The following is a 19,660-nucleotide window of genomic DNA, read 5'->3' as shown; positions in this document are numbered from 1 at the left end:
TTATACATCATTTTAAAGCTTAAAGTCTGCTCTTTCAGAATATGGTCTTAACTAAAAATTCATGTCTGGCGACTTTTTGTTTGTTTTGAGGTGCAGGGTCACATTTTATAGGAACACAACTTCGAACGTTAAGCATTCAAATCGGATCAAGATAAACCAGCTCTGTTGCATGTGATTCATACAACATTTATATATCGTTTATTTTATCAGAGACTTCAATATGTAATAACATAACTTGTGGAAGTGGCAATTAATGAATAATGGTACTAAATGATTTCTTATATTTCTATGTCGGTTTGTCTTTAAGGGAAAGTTATGAATCCGAATGAACAGGTTATATCTAATTCCTACTTTTTGGACTCTTTATTCCTTTTTGAAATAGTGATGACATTTGTGTAAATTACTGTACACAGCGTCAGCTATCACACTCATCTAACAGTACCTGCATGGAGTTTTATTGTAATGAGTCATTACCAATGAATGGGATATAGAAAATACCTTCCATATCCCTTTTGCTATAAACAGCTCGCGGTATACAATGTCAATGAGGTTCCTCATGAACGAACTTGCATACAAAATCAGTATTGTTCTTGTAACTGAGGTAACATAATGGTTCCAATGCATTTGTACGGTCGAGCTCAGCGGGATAAATAGGTTTTAGTAGCTGATGGACATCCATTACGCACACTCCTATACATTTAACTAATGTGAATAGGTCTACAAATCTGAAGTCAAAGTAGTAATACATGTACTTTACACATTATAGCTCCGGTCCTAGTACAACTCTCTTGCCCTTTGTGACACGTTATCAAAATTCAGATGAAATAGACACCATCGGAGGGGAGCATGGTAGGTGTGGAAAATCAAACCATGGATGACTTTACATTACTTCGATGACGAATTCCGGAATTTGTGATGTGAAAACTTATTCGTATCAGCAGAAATGCACCACCATGCAGGCAGAAACAAAATTGCATGCCGATCAGCTGGCCTTTAAAGGTAGGGGATACCTTTTACAGACCTCCCAAAATGCAGCAAAACAATAAATATGAACCTCAGGGGACTTGCTTAGGCCACTGCTTAGAAATTTGGAAGTCAACAGTTATCTACAATTTGAATAATGCACAAAACTCAACTACTCAGTAGTTCTGTGTGTCAGCCACACTTAAGCCTTTTTGTTGCATTCTTCTGTATATGTGATCTATAAACACAAATCTAAAAGTACAAGAGCTGATGTAATAACATATACAAAACTGTAGAGTGTGTGGCAAGAATGTATACAGAAATGTTTGTAAGTGTTGATGAACTTTCTTCACAAAATATACATGATGGACACACATGCAGTACATGGGTCTGCAAAGGTAGCCTAGTAATGTACTGGAATTTACGGTGAGCCCCGAAAACAATTCGATTCAAAATCTAACGGTCAATAAAATGTACTAAATGTTGCCTTCCACTTTCAATACTTTATGGGAGTTTCTAAAATGATACTCTCTTCAACATACCACTGTATTTATACAACTCTTCATTTAAGGCGTGCAAATGGGATTCCCTACCTTTAATGATGTTTATTAACTTTTAAAAAACTTATTGAGGAATGTGAGACAAGAATAATAAAATCAGCCACAAGCAAAAGAAAATGCGACAAAAGGTATTATATACCTCATATATAGATTCCTCTCATCTGATTGGTTAAAAGTGGAGTCATGAAAATAGCTGTGCCCCATTTTTGATCAAAATGAGGTCATGATTTACTGTGCCCGGGGCATGGAATCAACTGTGCCCTGTAAACAGGTTTGGAGACAGTCGCAACCCCGTACACATAGATCACTCATATGTATGCACCAATGATACGACTGCCGCGCTGTCGATCAGCGTTGATTAAGAGTGCTGTAAAAGAGACTAGAATCTATATTTTCGGTATCTATATTTCGGAATCTATATTTTCAGTATATAAAACAAATAATGACAGCTTGATATTCGGGGCACAGTTAAAATTATATAGGCCCTCGGTGATGTGAAAATCATAACTATGCCCTCAGCTTCGCTTCGGGCATAGTTATGGACCAGGTTTTCACATCACCTTGGGCCCATAATTTTAACTGTGCCCCTCATAGCAGTCATTATTTGTATATTAAACCCACTTACCCCTGTAATGATAGTGTGTGCTAAAAGATCCACTTGAAAATGTGGACTTCCGACATTTCCGTTTCCGGTCCAGGCTGTATTGAGGTCTGCGAATATAATCCAAGATGATAGTGGTTGCTCGATGCAAAATAACAGGAAAAATAACGGTCAGACAGAAAAAGGTGAGACCACGCGTGATGAAAATATTTGCAATAGTATTCTAATAACTATAACACCGACAGAGGTTACAGTATAATCATTATCACAATAATAAAAGTATCTGTAATGAGTGGATCGTCACAGCATTATGCTTTTTAATTCTGTATCCTTTTATTTCATTGTAAGTTTCTAAGCTAAGAATAAACTGTTATAGGTTCATGTTATTTGCTTATTGATATGACTGCCTTCATTTTATTTTGATTACTTGTATGTTGTTATGTATACAGCTGAACGTATTCCTAAAGAAACTGCGCAATATAAATTTGAAATTGTTATTTTATAGCAATAATTTTAATACAGCAGATTTGTCGAGGATACCTTCTTTTTTATCCTCACTATATGTCGATAATGTGAAAAGTAATGATGAATGTAGATGATGGTCATGCTGGTCAATCAAAGGTTCGATGTATCACGTAAACATAGCGTCATATTCTTGAATTTGAATGACTTGATAGCTAAATAATTATGTACAAGTGAACTAACGGTCAGGCTACCATGTCTATAGATTCTGATGTTTCTTTTAGTACTGTGCGCAAAAGAATCCTCTTCTCTGTCTTTGTTGTTGTTGTTGTTCTTGTTTTGATTATATATGTACAGGTGTAAGTCATAACAATGAAATTCTCAAACTACGCGTTATAACTGTAGAGTTTGCCATGTTTGTCAATAAATTTGAAAGTGTCATGATGTATGTGTGCAATACTGAGATGCCCTCAGGTTGGACGGTTCAAGAATAGAACATTGTCATTACACTTAAACGTATTGTCCAAAATGTAGTGCCTTGAAACATGACACGCGGGCTTGCTATATAGGCTTACCGTCTGATATGCGACCATCCGATGTTGGATAAGAAGCAAAGTCGTGGTTGGTTGACAACTGCGAGTCTTGAATGAAGCCACTCTGCATGCCGAGAGGGACTGCCGAGCTGCAGCTTGGCGCATTGGCCGAAGCGCCGGGGAGCCGAACCAACACGGAGACGATGACGCTCAACAGTGCAGCTGCGGCTGAGCATGCTGACACGCCCCGGCCGCCTTCACATTTTGAGCGCGGAGAGGCAACACGAGCGGCGTGTTTCGAAGGCATCTTTAGGAGAAGATAACAGCGATTAAGATTCAAGATTATACTATGTGTGTGGGGAAAACATGCTTTTTATCATCTCATTTACAAATCCCACACATGTAAGGGTTGCGCACAACATCACTGTACAGAGATATCACTATGAAACTACGATATTATACCTAACTTTATTATATCCAACTCGAGTGGAATGAAACTTGTCTAAACTAAAAATGTCTAAATACATTTCTATGCTCTATCCATTCGAAGTAATATAACCATTAAAAGAAATAAAATCAATCAGTTGAAAAAGTCAATCATGCTTTTTATCAGGTTTTGCTATATAAGGAGTTTTATCTTATTATCTTTAGTTGTTGGGGTTTTTTAAGCTTTATCCCTTGTAAAACAATTTTGCAATTGACAGCAGTGTAGGGATTTATACTGAACATGAACAAACACTAAAAATTCGTGCAGATAAAAAAATTCCAAAGAGATCGAGTGCCATGCGAATGATGTGTTTCAAATGCAGAAACAAGTAAACGAGGAAATTAAAGAAGACCAAGAAACTTCAAAGAAGAACTGCACGCCTTTTTGGTAGGCAACTAATAGCAATCGAAGAACAAACTTTCTTCAAGGCAATCTGTAGATCTAGTCTAAGTGATATCCCAACGAGTATCTTACCTTTTTTTTTTTCTTTCTTTTATCTCGCTGGTCAATGCTGCACAAAGGCAGCAATGGATTCTCCCATACTAAGGTAAAATTGCAGTTGTATCAAATCCAACCTTTTCCCCCGGCCCAGAATCTTTGGTGTTTCAGTAACTTCATGAACAACTAGACGAATCAGAAATATGCTGCCTGCACAGTCTGTAGCAAAATGGCGACTGTTGTGCAAGTGTTATACTTTTCGCGAGTCGACGCAGTTTGACCAAAATCGATATCTGTAAAGGCATTCATAGTACGTGTGCATGACAATACTTGTCTCTTTTTATTCCTTTCTATTCGATGGCAACGGAAATCGATTACTTGTACGAGTCTGGCGAAATCTTGAAAGACGTTATGAGGTGTAGTTATCGATTGCTGCCAGCCGTTCCAGTATGAGTGGCGGAGCACTGACGTCACTACTTTGCGGGCCAATTAAAAGTCAGGCCCAGAGTAGGGGTTATCCCAAAGAGCTTATAACGACTGTGGTAGAGAGGAAGGGAAAATTCTCTGTGGGTTATCCCTATAAAGTTCCATGATAATTGCCGCTAGCTGGCGCTTTGTAGTTCTCTGGGACAGTGCCTTACGTGGTCTCGACGGCTCTTTATCGTGGATTATAACCAACAACTCCGCTATCTATTTGTCAGTACATAGTGGGCGAGATGATAAATTGAAGACTAAAATGCAAAAGGCAATGTCATATTCATCTGTCAACTTGAGATGGAAGATACTGAAACACAAAAAAAAAAACTGAAATATACGATGAATTTGATAATAGTTATCATGTTCAAAAGTACTCTGAATTATGAATTGAAGAATGTGTCACAATGGATATATGCAAATAAATTGTCACTGAATATTGAGAAGACAAAGTATATGTTTTCTAGTAATTCTTTAGATAGATTACCAGGTAATGTTATATTTGACACAACTCCCCTAGAAGAGGTTTTTTCTATTAAATTCTTAGGTGTTTGTATTGATAATAATTTATCATGGAGGTGTCACATAAACAATATTTGCAATGTAATTGCACGTAACATAGGCATAATGAATAGATTGAAATATTATCTTCCTTCTTCGGCTTTGATTCACTTTATTCAAGTTTGGTATTGCCGTACTTGAATTACGGAATTCTTGCTTGGGGGAATACATATTCGACATTGCTATATAGATAAACTTTTTCTTCTGCAAAAGATGGCGCTCAGAATTGTTTTTAACCTTCCTATCCGAGCACATACTGACAAGCTGTTCCTTGAACACAAAATTCTGAAAATAAAAGAGTTGTATTTGTTTCAACTTGGTCGATTTATGTTTAATTACAACTGCAACCATCTACCCAAAATATTTTACTCTTTATTTCACTGTAACAGTCACGTACATAATTATCCCACGAGACAATCTAAAGAATTTCATCTTCCCTTAGTGAGAACTGTACACACTCAAAATACATTTGTTTATACCGGACCCAGAGTTTGGAATAGCTCAGATAATGATCTAAAAGAATCTGTGAAGTTAATTACATTTAAGTATAAACTCAAAAAATATTTGTTTTCTAAATATATCAGTTAATTCTGTTCAATGAAAAAAACCGTCATGTTTCACTTTTCCTTGAGATTTTGTAGTGTGTCCACAGACATTTTCCATCCCTCCCTCTCCCTTTCCCTCGCCTTTTCCTTCTCTATTCTTCCTTGCTCCTTTTTCCTCGTTCTTCGTTGTCCAGTATCTGTCTGAGTGCATTTCCTCAAGTTCTGTTATTTCTGTGTTTTGTGTTATTGTTGTTGTTGTCGTCGTTATGTTTTTTGCGGCCGATTGCATATCTTCCTTTCCGTTCAATTTTCCTGGCATACCTGGCCCCATAGTGTCTGTGCCACAATGTGATATGTTACATAGTTTATACGTTTGCATTCTAAAATCCTAGTAAGTATTGTTCATAGTATCAGCATCATATTATATCAATGAGTAAAATCAAGGAGGTTTTATACATGGAGTTCCAACTGGCTGTAATTATTCAAACAGTTGTCAGATTTCTATTGATGTACAAAAGAATTCCACAGGTGCACTTGTGCCTTTGAAGATCGATGTTCCAAGCCGCCGTCTTGCTGAGCAATCTGAAGATTCATTTTGAACGTTATCATAATGTTGGCCATATTTTGCTTATTTACTTATTAAATGAAATGACATTTCACTGAATAATAAAGCATGTAAAACAAAAGTCAATTCCGTTCAGAAAATTGCGCAAAAGTGTAAATCAGAGCTGTATTATGTGAAAATGTTTAAAACTGTACCATCCTGGAAAGCTGTTTTATTACTTTTCGACTTAATTTGCCCAAATGAAACTAATATGTAATAATCTTCAAGTATAATTCTTTATTGATAGATATATCAGATTAGTGCCCGCGTATGCCCAGTCGAGTAATTTTCATTTTCATTTCAACATTTTTTCCTCAATTTCTGTTCGCGCATCCTCGTGTCTGTACTACCTACCTTTTATAAGAAGGGATAGCGAAAAGTAATTACCATCACAAAAACATATCTTCCTTTGAAAGTGGCTGGTGATAATGCAATGAGACACGAGTCAATTGTCTTCGTATCGGCGCGGCAGATCCTGTTTGGCACATGCTTCAAATATTTTTGAGCGGCGGCTTCGAACATAGATCAAAGGGAATAACTCTGTTGTTACTCCATCTCTTCAACCTCCTTGGTAAAATGTACAATGGTATATAGAAGAATTTAAAATGAATATGTTTTATTGGTATAACAAATTGGTGCTGTTGTTGTTTTATATCAGTGTTCCACGTCTTACAAGCTTGGCTTTTTTAGTGGAACACTGTTTTCCATTATTGTGATTATTTACTATTTTTGTTGCCATGGCAAAGTGCATTGTTTCTTTTTACGACATCATTCGTGTATATACTTTATATTGTATTAAAAAAAAGTCCTTTATCAGACGAGTGTAAGAGAAATGAAAAAAAAAATTGTATCACTTTGGATTATGTCAACTTTTTCTTTTCTTTTCTTTTTGATGATGGAAATAAATAAACTGAAATGAATGAATGAATGAAAAGTATCACTTGTATTGATGAGTGCAGAATCACTGAAAAGAGTAAAATGTTCGCTCTCAATTTGATGATAACCCAAGTTTGAAAAATAAAAATTGAAAATGGCATTGAATAGTTATCAAATTTTCATTCAAATTTTTCAAACGATGCAAAAGTAATGAATCGGATGCATCGCGTAATTCATGAACTTACAAACATATTATAGAGAAAAACAGTTACACAATCCTTAGCGAACTCACTAACTTCACACACACATAATTATTGATCACATGTTTGACGAGGAGTATGCTTATGCACGGTTAGTTTAAAAAAAAAGTGTAGAAGAAAATTGATTCATGTAGGTCCTGTACATGCCAAATACATACATGCATTCACGGGCTTGATTCTAACTTATTTTCTGTTGGGTGGCCCGCTCGGACATCCAAATTCTTTGAATCTGATTGTTTTTTTTTTTGTTTTGTTTTTTTTTTTTGTGGCGAGAAAGACAATAGTGGCCTGAAATAATTGAAAACAATATGACGATCTATTTTGAATTGTACTTGCCCAATACGGCCAGCAAAAAATATCCTATTTCAAATTTGGTAGACCGACATCAATTTCCAGTGGTCCCGGGCCACCGGGCCACTGCAAGATAATGCCGAGCCCTTTAACTTACACACACACAAAAAACACTTGAATCTAACCACCGACAAAAGGAAATGACTTCAAAACAGCACAGACTCGTCACACACAAGTTTGTTTACGTTTTAGTCGTCGTGTCGTCACGTCACATGACCCATTAGATTTTTATTTACTGCTTTTTACAAAACATGAGGGTTGAAGCGTGGCGGCTGACAAAGCATATCGGATATCGCGTTGCAACTTGACGAATGACAAGGATCATAAGCCAGATTGTACTGACGGGTATATGATCTTCGTCCAATAATAAATTGCGTATGATATCACTCCTGGCGATTATAGGTATTGTAGACAAGAGATGGCCGCCATATTAGACTGCGTAGAGGTAAGTGACTTTTATTAACTTGGGTTAAGTATATTTTGTTTTCACATGAGTACTTCACCTACACACATGAAGTGTAGATCCTGTTGACAGTATATTTTTTAAGTGACTAAGGCATCTCAAAGCTGTTGCGCTATCTATAAGCATTCGGGTATTATGGTAGGGCGTATACTCCCAGAGATAATCCAACGCCAAAACGTTTTACTGTCATTCTCGATGTCTCAGTCAAATATCATGTGATGATTATAATTCTGGTAATTCCCCTGGTACCGTGTTTGTATTTCTTTGTTTATAAGTTTGTTTATTCATTTGTATTTATTTGTTTATAATTTTGTTTGTTCATTTGTATTTATTTGTATATAATTTTGTTTATTCATTTGTATTTGTTTATTCATTTATTCATAAAGGAGATGTAGATGTAAGCTACCGAGGAAAGGAAGAGATTTAAAGATATACATTTAGGCCGGAAGTGAAAGATGTCAGCCAAAATCAGGGATGCCAGTTTTTTTTTATTACTTATCAATACGTCAATATATTTGTTTTTATATTACTCATCAACACAACTTAAGAAACCCTTATTTGGCCATTGGTATCTAAACAAAGAAAACCAAAAAAACACAATAAGATACAAACGTTTTCTACTAGGAGGTATGAGGTAAGTTGATGGACAATAATGCATCAAAATACCAAATGTATATCTTTAATTGTTGCAAGACTTGATAAGTGATGATCTGGTAACGCTAATTTCTCTCCTGTAAGCCAAGAGGTACCATCACCCCGGCAGATCCGTTCGATCGAGAAGCCGACGCCAAGGCACTGTACGACGCCGTAAAAGGACTCGGTAAGTTTCGTTTGCATGATTCGCCCTTCCTTCCATGCAGTTATTGGGACAGCCGTCATTACATACCACCAGTCCTCTCGAACATTTTCGTCCATCCAGTCAACAGCTCAAAACATAATTGCACTTGCCTAATAAAATGTAAGCTAGTTATAGTCCTAGAATGTTCACAATCCGATTTATTTCCCTCTCTGTCATTAACTTCGTTGATTTGATAACATCATGTAAAGATTTATCACTGCTTCATGATACAGTTGAGGAATTCTTGGTACAACATTATCACATTTCGCTTCACTTGTCCTTCCGTCCTGTTAAAAGCAAAATATGCATTGAGAGAGATGAAATGATTACCGACAAGCATTCTTTCCCTGATTTTCATTTATGATTAAGTCATTTGCAAATAAGAGATATGTTCCCTCTCTTTGCCCAGTCACGACATGGTAAGTAGAAGTAGCACAGGAGTCTCCTACCACCCCCTCCCCATTTAAACATCATTTCTCCCCTGTAACGAGAGGAGGGAGGTGATTTTGTTTTTCTTATTTCTTCTAAATTATCATGAAAATTTTGTCCTGTGCTTCAGGTACTCGGGAGTCGACGATCACAGAAATCCTCACCAAACGCACCAATGCTCAGCGACAGGACATCGTGGAGGCCTACTCGTTGGAGTACGGTGCGGTAGGTACTACTTTTCCCTGGCCCGTTTCCTCTGCCTTATCTGTGTTGTTTGTTTGTTTACATTGTTGTGTTTGCTAGTTCACATCAGGGCCGGCGCACTGTTTTCAAAAGTGTGGGGGCCCATTTCCGGGTTTCATGAGCTAGCAAGCAAAAAAAGAAAAAAAAAAAAAAAAGAAGAAAAAAAAAAAAAAGGTCCTCAGCTCATCTCCCCGTCCACTTCCGGGTTTCTTCAGCTAACAAGCAAATCTCTCCCCGTCCACTTCCGGGTTTCTTCAGCTAACAAGCAAAAAAAAAAAAAGGTCCTCAGCTCATTCTCTCCCCTCCCATTGTTGTGCCTCTTACGTACTTCCGGATTGAAAAAAGTGTGGGGGCCCAAAGTGATGACACCTTATGTATTCCTTTGTATGGTGCACAAAAAGTGTGGGGGCCCGAGCCCCCACGGCCCCCACGGCTGCCGCCCCTGCACATTCTTATTTGTTTGGAGACTATTCCATGAAGGGAATGGCTGAATGCAAAAAGCCGTTAGATTCAATTACGCACAAGTCACAATTATAATAATTGATTGTCAGGTTGTACGATATGGAACTTTAATATACTACGACGCTGTAGCCATTTATTACAATTCGTGGCTGGTGATTGCTTTCTACTCCATCCACTTACGTCCGTATACAGTGAAGCATCAATATGGCTTCGTAACGCTCATTGTTACAATTGCCTGCAAAATATACACACAGCCGAGGTGTCCCGAAAGCCGATCACTTAGAATCGCATGTCATGGCCGTTACATTCTTTACGACAAACTTCAAAGTAGGTCTACCCACCCGCATGTCTTATACATAAATAGTAGCACGCGAGTCAGGCTCACAAGATCATCCTCCGAAAAAAAAAAAAAAAAAATATATATATATATATGGAGTGTATTATATATATATATATATATATATATATATATATATATATAATGTTCTTTGTTGTTGAGAGCGAGGTCAACAATATTTAAGCTAGTAACCATTTTGAATGCTCATTGTACTTTTGTTGGCAGTTGTACTAACCTATAATAATGACAGATAGCCGAATGGATTCCGAATTGCACTTGAAACCCTCCTCAACCGTCGACTAGTTTGTATTGTTGTCGCCTTCTACCTGCACGACTTCGCCTAAACGTTGCAAGTTATGATGCATTGTAACCCGATTATGATGACCAATTCGGGTAAGTGCATATTATCAGTCTGACAGTCTGAGTATCCAAAGACCCCAAGACAGACACTTCCCCATCAAAAATAAAGAAAAAAAAAATAGCTTTTCTACTTCCATGATGCATCATCCCTATAAAAAGGTATGTTTGTGGTGAGCCGCTTTGTGAATCACACGCACTCATTTCGCTTTCTCCTAATCTCCGCTACGTGTTAACCTGACACTCGCTATACGTCTAATAGGATCTCCTCGAGGTCATGAAATCAGAACTGAGTGGGAGCTATCTACGTGTCGTAGAGGGCCTCCTTGATGAACCGCAGTTACTTCTCGCACACATCATTCACACAAATGCCACCGTGAGTTAAGTACTCTTTGCAATGTTGTATTCCGATGTTACAATTTGTATTATTATTATTATTATCATCATCATCATCATCATCATCATTATTATGAGTAGTATTAATATTATTATTATAACCACGCACTGTATGAATCTATGCAACAGACTGGTCAAAGCAACATGTGGTCTATGGGACTACAAATCCATTCTTCTGCATTGATTTTGATATTGAAATAATTTTCGTCGGTCAGGACATCTATATCCGTTCTCCTCAAAATATTCGCACCCACAACTTTGGGACCTACAGTTTTACAAGCTAGATTTTATGTATAGGACCCATCATATTTCTGTTACTTCTTTGTTGCACGTTTATTATGCATGCACCATTATACCCTAACCATTAACATTATGTGCTTGAGCTCTCTTGATTATATGAAATCAGATATGCATTTGTATTCTTTTTGTCGTATTAATTTCAAGGTATTTGTTGTAATGAATATGAATATAAATTGAACCGAACTAAACTGAACTGAGCTTACATCTGTACAAATTGGTGTCACGTCATAATACTGCAGTGAAATTTGGAAATTGATGGAAAAATAGAAATATTACGTATATAGGTTTCACACTCCATGATACTGTGTTCATTTCATTTGACAGAATACCAGCTTACTTGCTCCCTCTGACCTTGCTCTCAAGATATTTGAGATAATATTTCCTCTCAACTATGTGGTAAGTGTTTTTCGATATCTTAAAGCAAAAATATTTTCTACGGATAATAGAAATCAAGGCGTGCTTATGCAAATTATGTGACGTTGTATAGTTTCACTATTCAAAAACAGCATGCACAACAGAATGATTGATATGTTTAATACATAGAGAGGCTATACATGCCATAGGGGAGGGTAAACTTTTTGAACTTCTGCACTTTGATGAAATTCTTGCGTCGAGTTTTTTTTTTTTGGGGGGGGTGCAACTATTTTGACAAATTGCTCTACATCAGCGTTTCTTGAACTTATCTCCACATACCATCTCAGCTTTATTTCCTTACCTACAAAAAAGAAAAAGTACAAAGAAAATAAAACTTTGTACTGTCAACCTCTCGTACATGTAAGTCGATCTCGCACAAATCGAAAACTTGGCTAATAGAAGAAAACTTTAGACATGTGTTGATTGCATTGTGTAGGTCAAAATATCTTTCTCCCTTCCCTTTAAATAGGATTCAACTGAGAATAGCTCGACTGCACTTGCTTAAATTTTACGTCATGAAAGTAGAGATGATCGTTATACACCAGTCATTGAAGTTGATTTTGTATTGTGTGATGACGTGAAGAAAGGATTTACATATAAGATATGACTCTCTGGCTATATTTCTATACTACTTCAAATCACGTGACAGACGTTGACAGAGTTAGTGCGATATCGTTTGATCGATACGATGAGATTGGGCATTGTCATAGTGAAAAAAAAAAACCAAGTTTTCCTATGACAAGTGAAATTCTTGTTCGATATCGCGAGGAATATTTACTAAATTGCTTTATACAGTACACTGTACGTTATAAAGAACACGGTTTTAATGAAATTCTTGTTACAACGGAGTAAAAATCTAAGGGCCAAAATTTATCATCTCTAAAATTGTATTTCAATTACTGCTCTGCTATAACCAAACTTTAATGTAACCAAAAAAAAAAAAATCATCTGTCCCGAGGATTTTGTCATAACGGGAGTGTACTGCAAACATAGTTTCCAACATGAATTTGAAATATCTAAGTGTAATAAATCACATGATGAATTTGTTTATGTATTACTCATGTACTTATCTCTAACCTCACAGGAAATTAGCTGCATCAAGGAAGTGTATCATCAAGGTATGTGTTCATGTTTATCGTCACAGCGTGCCTTGAATGATACGACCATAATTTGTAATAAAAGAAGATGTGAAAATGTAAGGTAGGCCAAACTCGTAAAATCATGTTGGTCCACTTCCGCAAAATGAGCGCTCCCATTAGAATACTCTGTATATACGGGAAGAAATGGTATAATACCCTTAAAGGATATAAGAGAATAAATGAAGATTAATGTTAGTGCATTTTCTCCCGGTAGAAACCGGAGTCATTTTTCGGTGTCAAATTTCCAGCCATCAGAAATTATCATCTTTTTTTACTTTTTCTTGAAGTCATTTGCTACAGGTAATCATTACTGTAGCACATTAAATGTTAAATGTTAAAGTTGAATTATCAGTCAGGGTGAGAAGAACATTGAATTATTGAACATTAATTAATAGCCCAAGTAGTGCACTTCCCTTCATATAAGCTGATGGGAAATCACAGTGAATATCATCTGAATTCTTCTAAATTTACGTCTATTTGATTACGACAATACAATATTGTACCTGCATAGTATAGGAACAGTAACGCCTTCCCTACTTAACTGTGCGATGATATTATGCAAAGTGTAGGAATAATTTATACTTGCTTTACTGTATTTATGTATTCACGCATTCTTTGCTAACTTGCCTAATAGTGCAATGTGTACATGCCTCTCCTGTTATAAGTATGTCAACACTATCTCTATTTCGATAATACATTTATCACGAAGATGATATTGATGATGGCGTGGTAATTATAGGTACGCTTATGTCAAAAATAAATCAGGCCAATTAACATTAATCCAAATCTTCGACAGCGTTTGGAACGGAGCTGGAAGGCGACTTGGTGTCTCACCTATACGGGCCTTGGATAGGGATACTCATCGATATCACCAAGGTAACCATGTCCCGTCATCAACCTCGTGCTTTTTTCTTCGGAGTATTATCAGGATTTTTTCCCCTCGAATTAATGCATATCGTCACCATCATCTCGTCATCCCTATGAAATTGTAAAATTTTCGCGTCTACGTCTGTATTTCCCTACTTCATTAAAAAAAATGTCATTCCTCTCAATTGTAAATTTTAAAGAGTGTGTACAGTTCTGGTCGAGGTGAGGATTTAGCTTTTAACGTTTTGCGAGATATTCAGAAACCACTCTATGAGATGTCAAAGAGCATGCAGTTCTAAGGGGTATCAAAAGTTTATTTGATGAAATTCGGTTTTGAAATGGCTGAGATATCCAAAAACAATGTGAAACAAAGAGATCCTAATAAAGTTGTGGCATGTCGCCTTTTATTATTAGCACTTTTTTGGGATATCTCAGCCATTTGAAAACCAATTTTCATCAACATATTATAAACGTTGAATCTTTCTTAAAATTACATGCTCTTTCATATTTCATAAGAGGCTTTCCATTATCTCACTTAGGAATGTTCAAAACATGAATCCCCACCTCAACCAGTACTGTACAGTCCCTTTAAGTAAGAATTCATCTCATATCAGCTTTTTGGAATCTAAACCATACAAGCAATGTTTCTATGTAGATTCCTCATACTTCACACTTTCAGTTGTCTTAATTGCTGTATTCGATATTTCAACTTTTTTTTCTTCTGTTTATGGTTTATTCGTTGAAACGTGGATTATGGAACAATTAAAAAAAAAAACACAGCAATTTAGAACACGAGATGAGTGAGGTAAAAATATGATTCAGGGAACCGTTACTGCTTCCTAGGAACTTTAATACGGAACTGTTCTGTCTTCTCCTGTTTTTTTTTTCCTTCTTTGTTTTCTTCTTTAAATATCTCTTTATTATCTTTATCTTTGTTCTTATTTTTTTTTCTCCTAGATCAACTTTTTTTTTTTTTTTTTTTGGGGGGGGGGGGGGGGGGTAACGGGGGGGGGGGGGGGGTTGTTTAACGTTTTCCATCGGACGATTCAATTACCGGGAGTTTTTACCACATTTGCACTCCAAACCTGTAAATGTACATCAAAACAACAACAACAAAACGGTAGAGTATACTTGACTTGGTTATTGTAAGTAATGTAATGTAATTCATTTTTTCCAATGACTTTATCGTTCTTCGTGATGAGAGGACATGTGTTCGTACAAAGTCTGTCAGCGGGTGTGTATTTTTTCTTCTTTATCTAATTTTAATTCTCTCTGAATTCAAGAACCTTGGGATTCCTTTCTTTAAAAAAAAAGAAAAAAAACTCCAAGAATAATAGTTAAGACTTAATCAAGGTTCTATATAGTTCATAATTCGTAAGTGTAGGGATGTATCGCCCATGGACCGTTAGGCCTACCCCTGCTGCCAATGAGTTCCAACAGGAGACGTTAACTGGTGGTCTCACTGTCTGTGTTTGTTTAGTTATGCATGTATTGCTTTGAAAAACAAAACAAAACTAAATCTCAATTTGTGGTTGAGGTACGATTTTTTTTTTTTTTTGTATGCAAATATTTCATTCTTGACGCTTTTTTTTTTTCTTTTCAATTCCAACAGGGCAGCAGAAACGAGAATGCTCAGGTGGATGACGCCAGTGTCGAATCAGACGTTGAGTACCTAATGGAGGTGATAATGATGATATGTTATATTGGTATATTGGTGGTTTGATTGTATGTAGAAATGTTTGTTTGTTTGTTTGCTTGTTTGCTTGTTTGTTTGTTTTTTTTGTGTGTTTTTTTTTTTGGGGGGGGGTTTGCTTTCTTTGAATGATCAATCTCGTACAAGCTCTGATTTCTTTGTATGTGTGTGTGTGTGGATCACTCTTTTCCATAATTTATTTGTTTTCGTTACATTTGCAACGAGTGCATTGTGTGTTTTTTTTTTTCCCGCCACATATTACTTTGTATATTACAATTATGTGCGTGAACTGAATTGATAAAATTGTAGGCCCTGTCAAATTCTGTCATATAATTTCCTTTTACTTCTAGAAATAAAGTCCTTGAATTGAATTGAATTGAATTGAATTGAATTGAATTGAATTGAATTGAATTGAATGAATTGAATTGAATTATAACAATATCAGTTCTATTATTGCTACTACTATTATTATTGTTATTGTTATTATTACTATTACTACTACTACTGCTACTACTACTATTGTTGCTGTTATTACTATACTACAACCACTACTGCAGCTACTGTAATCATTATCATCACTATTCCTTCTATAATGAGCATGATATTACTTCGCAAGGCTGTATTTTCTCCGTACGCAGATATTTTGTTTTAGTTCTAATATTTGATTTTCTGACAAGAAAAAAATCGCTCTCTCGCTCAATCTGTCTCATTCGCAGAATGCCGTTGATAGCTGGATGCTGCCCAATATGAGAATTGAGGATCTACTGACAAAATCGAGTTTGCCCCACCTCACAGGAGTGTTTCGGAAACTTGATGACGTAAGCATACTCCTATTAAAAGTAGATGTCAGTGAAGACAGGGATTCTTGCATCTCATGTGTAATATCTCTATTACATGTATGTAACCATTTCCAGTGCGCTCCACTGGTAAAGGCCGCCGTTCACTTTCAGTCCCACGACTGACTTTGGATTCGAAATAAATCACGATAGCCTCACATTAAATACGCTTGTTTATTTCAGCTCCAAAGTCGGTCCGTCGTGCGACCGAAAGTTGTATAGTGTGTGGGGACCATAAGTCCACGGCGCGCGTATTTCGAATAATTGGCCCTGTTGAATAAAGTAGTAGAAAATAAATGAAGGGACTGCAAATTACAAGCAGGCCAAGATTATCAGCAGTCCCCTGTATTTCCAACAAAATGTTCTTTCATACAATAAATTTCATATTATATGATTGCATTTCATTACATTTTATTTTCCCTCATAACGATAAACTGGCCTGTTTGATTTCGTATAATTATTTAGCAAATGTAATTGTTGTATCTATGCGTTGTTGGAGATTATATAAATGAAGTGAAATTAAATAAAATTAAAAGTGTGCCATTTGTATTTAAAACCTTGCAGATGCGAGAACATTGTTTATAAATTCAGTTTATTTGCCTCAGTCTCGACAAGATCGACTTACACAGAGTGGCCAGTATAGTAAAATGACAGGCAACAGGAGTATTGCGTACTGCAATAATCGCCAGAAACCGTATTGCACTGTACTAAAAGGAGTTGAAAATTTATATTATGTTGTATATTGTTACTGGTATTTCATGCCTCTTCCAGGCGTGGACTCAAAAGACTGGAAAATCGTTGACTGACGCCATCAAAGTTAGCAACTTGACAGCAGAGCAGAAAGACGGTTATTTAATGATCGGTGAGAGATGAAAGATCGAACATGCCTCCGTGCGCTTTAGAGTTATTTTAACTGAAATTACCAGCTTACGAAAACACTCAGGCCTACAATGTACATCATGAATTTGCTTTACACTTTAGCAGGCATAAGCCCTTTCCTGTTCATCATTATCTATTATGCTGTAACTTTAAGTATTTACTAAATTTTGACTAATTCATTGCTAATGATGCAGTATGTAATTTCGTTATTAACGAAAAAGTATGTATAGGAAGTAAAAATTGATTGCGTGCAAGGCTTGTCGTTATGAGACTTGCATCAACATGATTTTCAAACATAATTATGATCTTCAGTACTGAGACCGAAAACAAACTATTTAACAAAAGAATGGAATGTAAATATTAAATTAGTAATGGAGGTTGATAGCTGATTTAAATATCAGTGCGTCATGCGCAAATAACATTACTACAGACAGACACGATAAAACCCTCAGAACAGATGCAGTGATTTTGATGCATTTAAATGACAACCTTTCAATCTGTTTTCTTTTAACCTTTTAACCTTGTATTCAGTGAACATGTGTGTGGACTACATTAAGTTCAACGCCATGTCTCTCCACCGGGCCATGGCCGGCTTAGGCACCGATGACGACACACTCATAACGATCATTGTCCTGCGGGCTGAGGTAAATATTCGACACACACACACACACACACACACGCACACACGCACACACACACACAAACACACACACACACTCATACTCACACACACACAGTATGCACACACATTGGCTTTACCACACTTCAATTATCCTATCAAATTATAGAGTTCATACTGGCAACTCTTTTTGACCCACAAAAACTGCCTCTACGTTTGAGAATAATATAATATGCAGCATCGTAAAATAATCATTCAGTTTCACCTTTAAGATGCACTGCTTATAAAAACAAGAAATAAATACGAAAGTTAGAAATATATATATATATATATATATATATATATATATATATATATATATATATATATATATATATATATATATATATATATATAATATTGGCAGCATCATTATATCATGGTTTTGGTATCGTTCATTGTTTCTGAGCATGTAAAACAAACACATATTGATGCTGAAGCCAAATCTACGAGATCTGCAGGTGTCTGGAATGATATTACCCGATTTTCTATTTACCTGTGATATGAAATTTGATCACCTAATAGGATATCAGCAGTAATAACAACAAGAAAAAATACTCGAAATAAAAAAAAAATAAACCTAAGTGAAGAAAGCAAAGATATCAAAATGTCATCAATGTCAGTGTGGCATTGTGCACATGAGCACATTCAAATCGTGATTTAGCTGCTTAGACTCTTTTAAAATTAAGTCGAAGATTACGAGTCCGAATCCTTTCCAATACTCACGTCCCTGGACAAGATGCCTTTACCCAGGGAGCTGCACCTCCTTGCTTTTCCCATGATGTGCAACAGCAAGTAGAGTAACATTTTGTGTGGGGTGTTTTTGTTTTCGAGAGCACTAGAAGTTTCCATAAATTAGCAGGATGCATAAAGAAACGCATTCGCGGGCATAAAATAAATAAGTGCTTATCTATTTTATAGCTTGACCTTGAGAACATCAAGGTCATCTTCAAGACGTTGTATGGCACGTCCCTCAGCGACGCTGTCTCCGGAGATACCAGCGGTGACTATCGTGCTGCCCTCCTTGCCATCATCGGAGACTGACCTAACGTGAGGTACCCAGCCTTTTGAGCGTCTCATGCTGCAAGAATGATCGTGGTAGTAGAGCGCCAGCTTGAGTTGAAATGTTATCATTTGGGCATGTTGGGGCCCTGCACATGTGAGACCCCTCTTGGATGGCTCATGGATCAAAGAATCAATAATATGTATGTGAAGGAAATGAACAAGGAAAACAAAATGAATTTATATTAGGAAGTCAATGCAGGAGTTACATTAATTGTGTAAATAAGTACTGTAGGTAGATGTGTACATATTCATAGAATCATTTGCTTACGACTTTAATAGAAAATGTACACTGCAATGACAGTATAATAGTTTTTCATCTGTTTAAAGTCTACCTTAAAACCGTAATCATTCTGTATTAAGTAGTGATTATCATGGATCAGATTCTTACATTCACCTTTGTGTGTACAATATTGCGTTCAGTTGCACATTTGAATATCCTTTAAGACTCTGTTTTCCCCCATTTAAAGGCATCTAAGAGATTGGTTCGAGTTCTGACATATCCATGCTATGGAAAACGATGTTTTCTATGTTTAAACATCAAGGACACAAAGAGTAAAGTAAATCTTCTC

At 36.4% G+C, this 19,660-nt stretch overlaps 2 protein-coding genes across 2 annotated transcripts in view; one reads left to right on the top strand and one right to left on the bottom strand.

The window, feature by feature from the left end:
* The window catches only part of LOC140233887 (contactin-associated protein like 5-3-like), a 33,728-nt gene extending 30,319 nt beyond the window's left edge, over positions 1–3,409 (bottom strand). The window contains exons 1-2 of the mRNA XM_072313974.1: positions 3,162–3,409; positions 2,149–2,234 (exon numbers count right to left, since the gene is read on the bottom strand). Coding sequence (XP_072170075.1) covers positions 2,149–2,234; positions 3,162–3,249 — 174 coding nt within the window. The 5' untranslated portion in view covers positions 3,250–3,409. The remainder of the gene's footprint in view (positions 1–2,148; positions 2,235–3,161) is intronic.
* A 4,724-nt stretch (positions 3,410–8,133) lies between these two features.
* On the top strand, positions 8,134–19,070 carry LOC140233886 (annexin A13-like). The gene is made up of 12 exons (XM_072313973.1): positions 8,134–8,160; positions 8,917–8,998; positions 9,576–9,670; positions 11,107–11,220; positions 11,865–11,936; positions 13,039–13,072; positions 13,890–13,969; positions 15,573–15,641; positions 16,370–16,471; positions 17,261–17,351; positions 17,900–18,012; positions 18,948–19,070. Exons 1-12 carry the CDS (start codon positions 8,134–8,136, stop codon positions 19,068–19,070), a joined length of 1,002 nt encoding a protein of 333 aa, XP_072170074.1.
* The last annotated feature ends 590 nt before the right edge of the window (positions 19,071–19,660 follow it).

This window comes from Diadema setosum, chromosome 10 (assembly GCF_964275005.1).
Source record: "Diadema setosum chromosome 10, eeDiaSeto1, whole genome shotgun sequence".
Classification (NCBI taxonomy): Eukaryota; Metazoa; Echinodermata; class Echinoidea; order Diadematoida; family Diadematidae; genus Diadema; species Diadema setosum.
The sequence above is the reverse complement of the archived record's forward strand: the minus strand, read 5'-3'. Positions and strand labels throughout refer to the sequence as shown.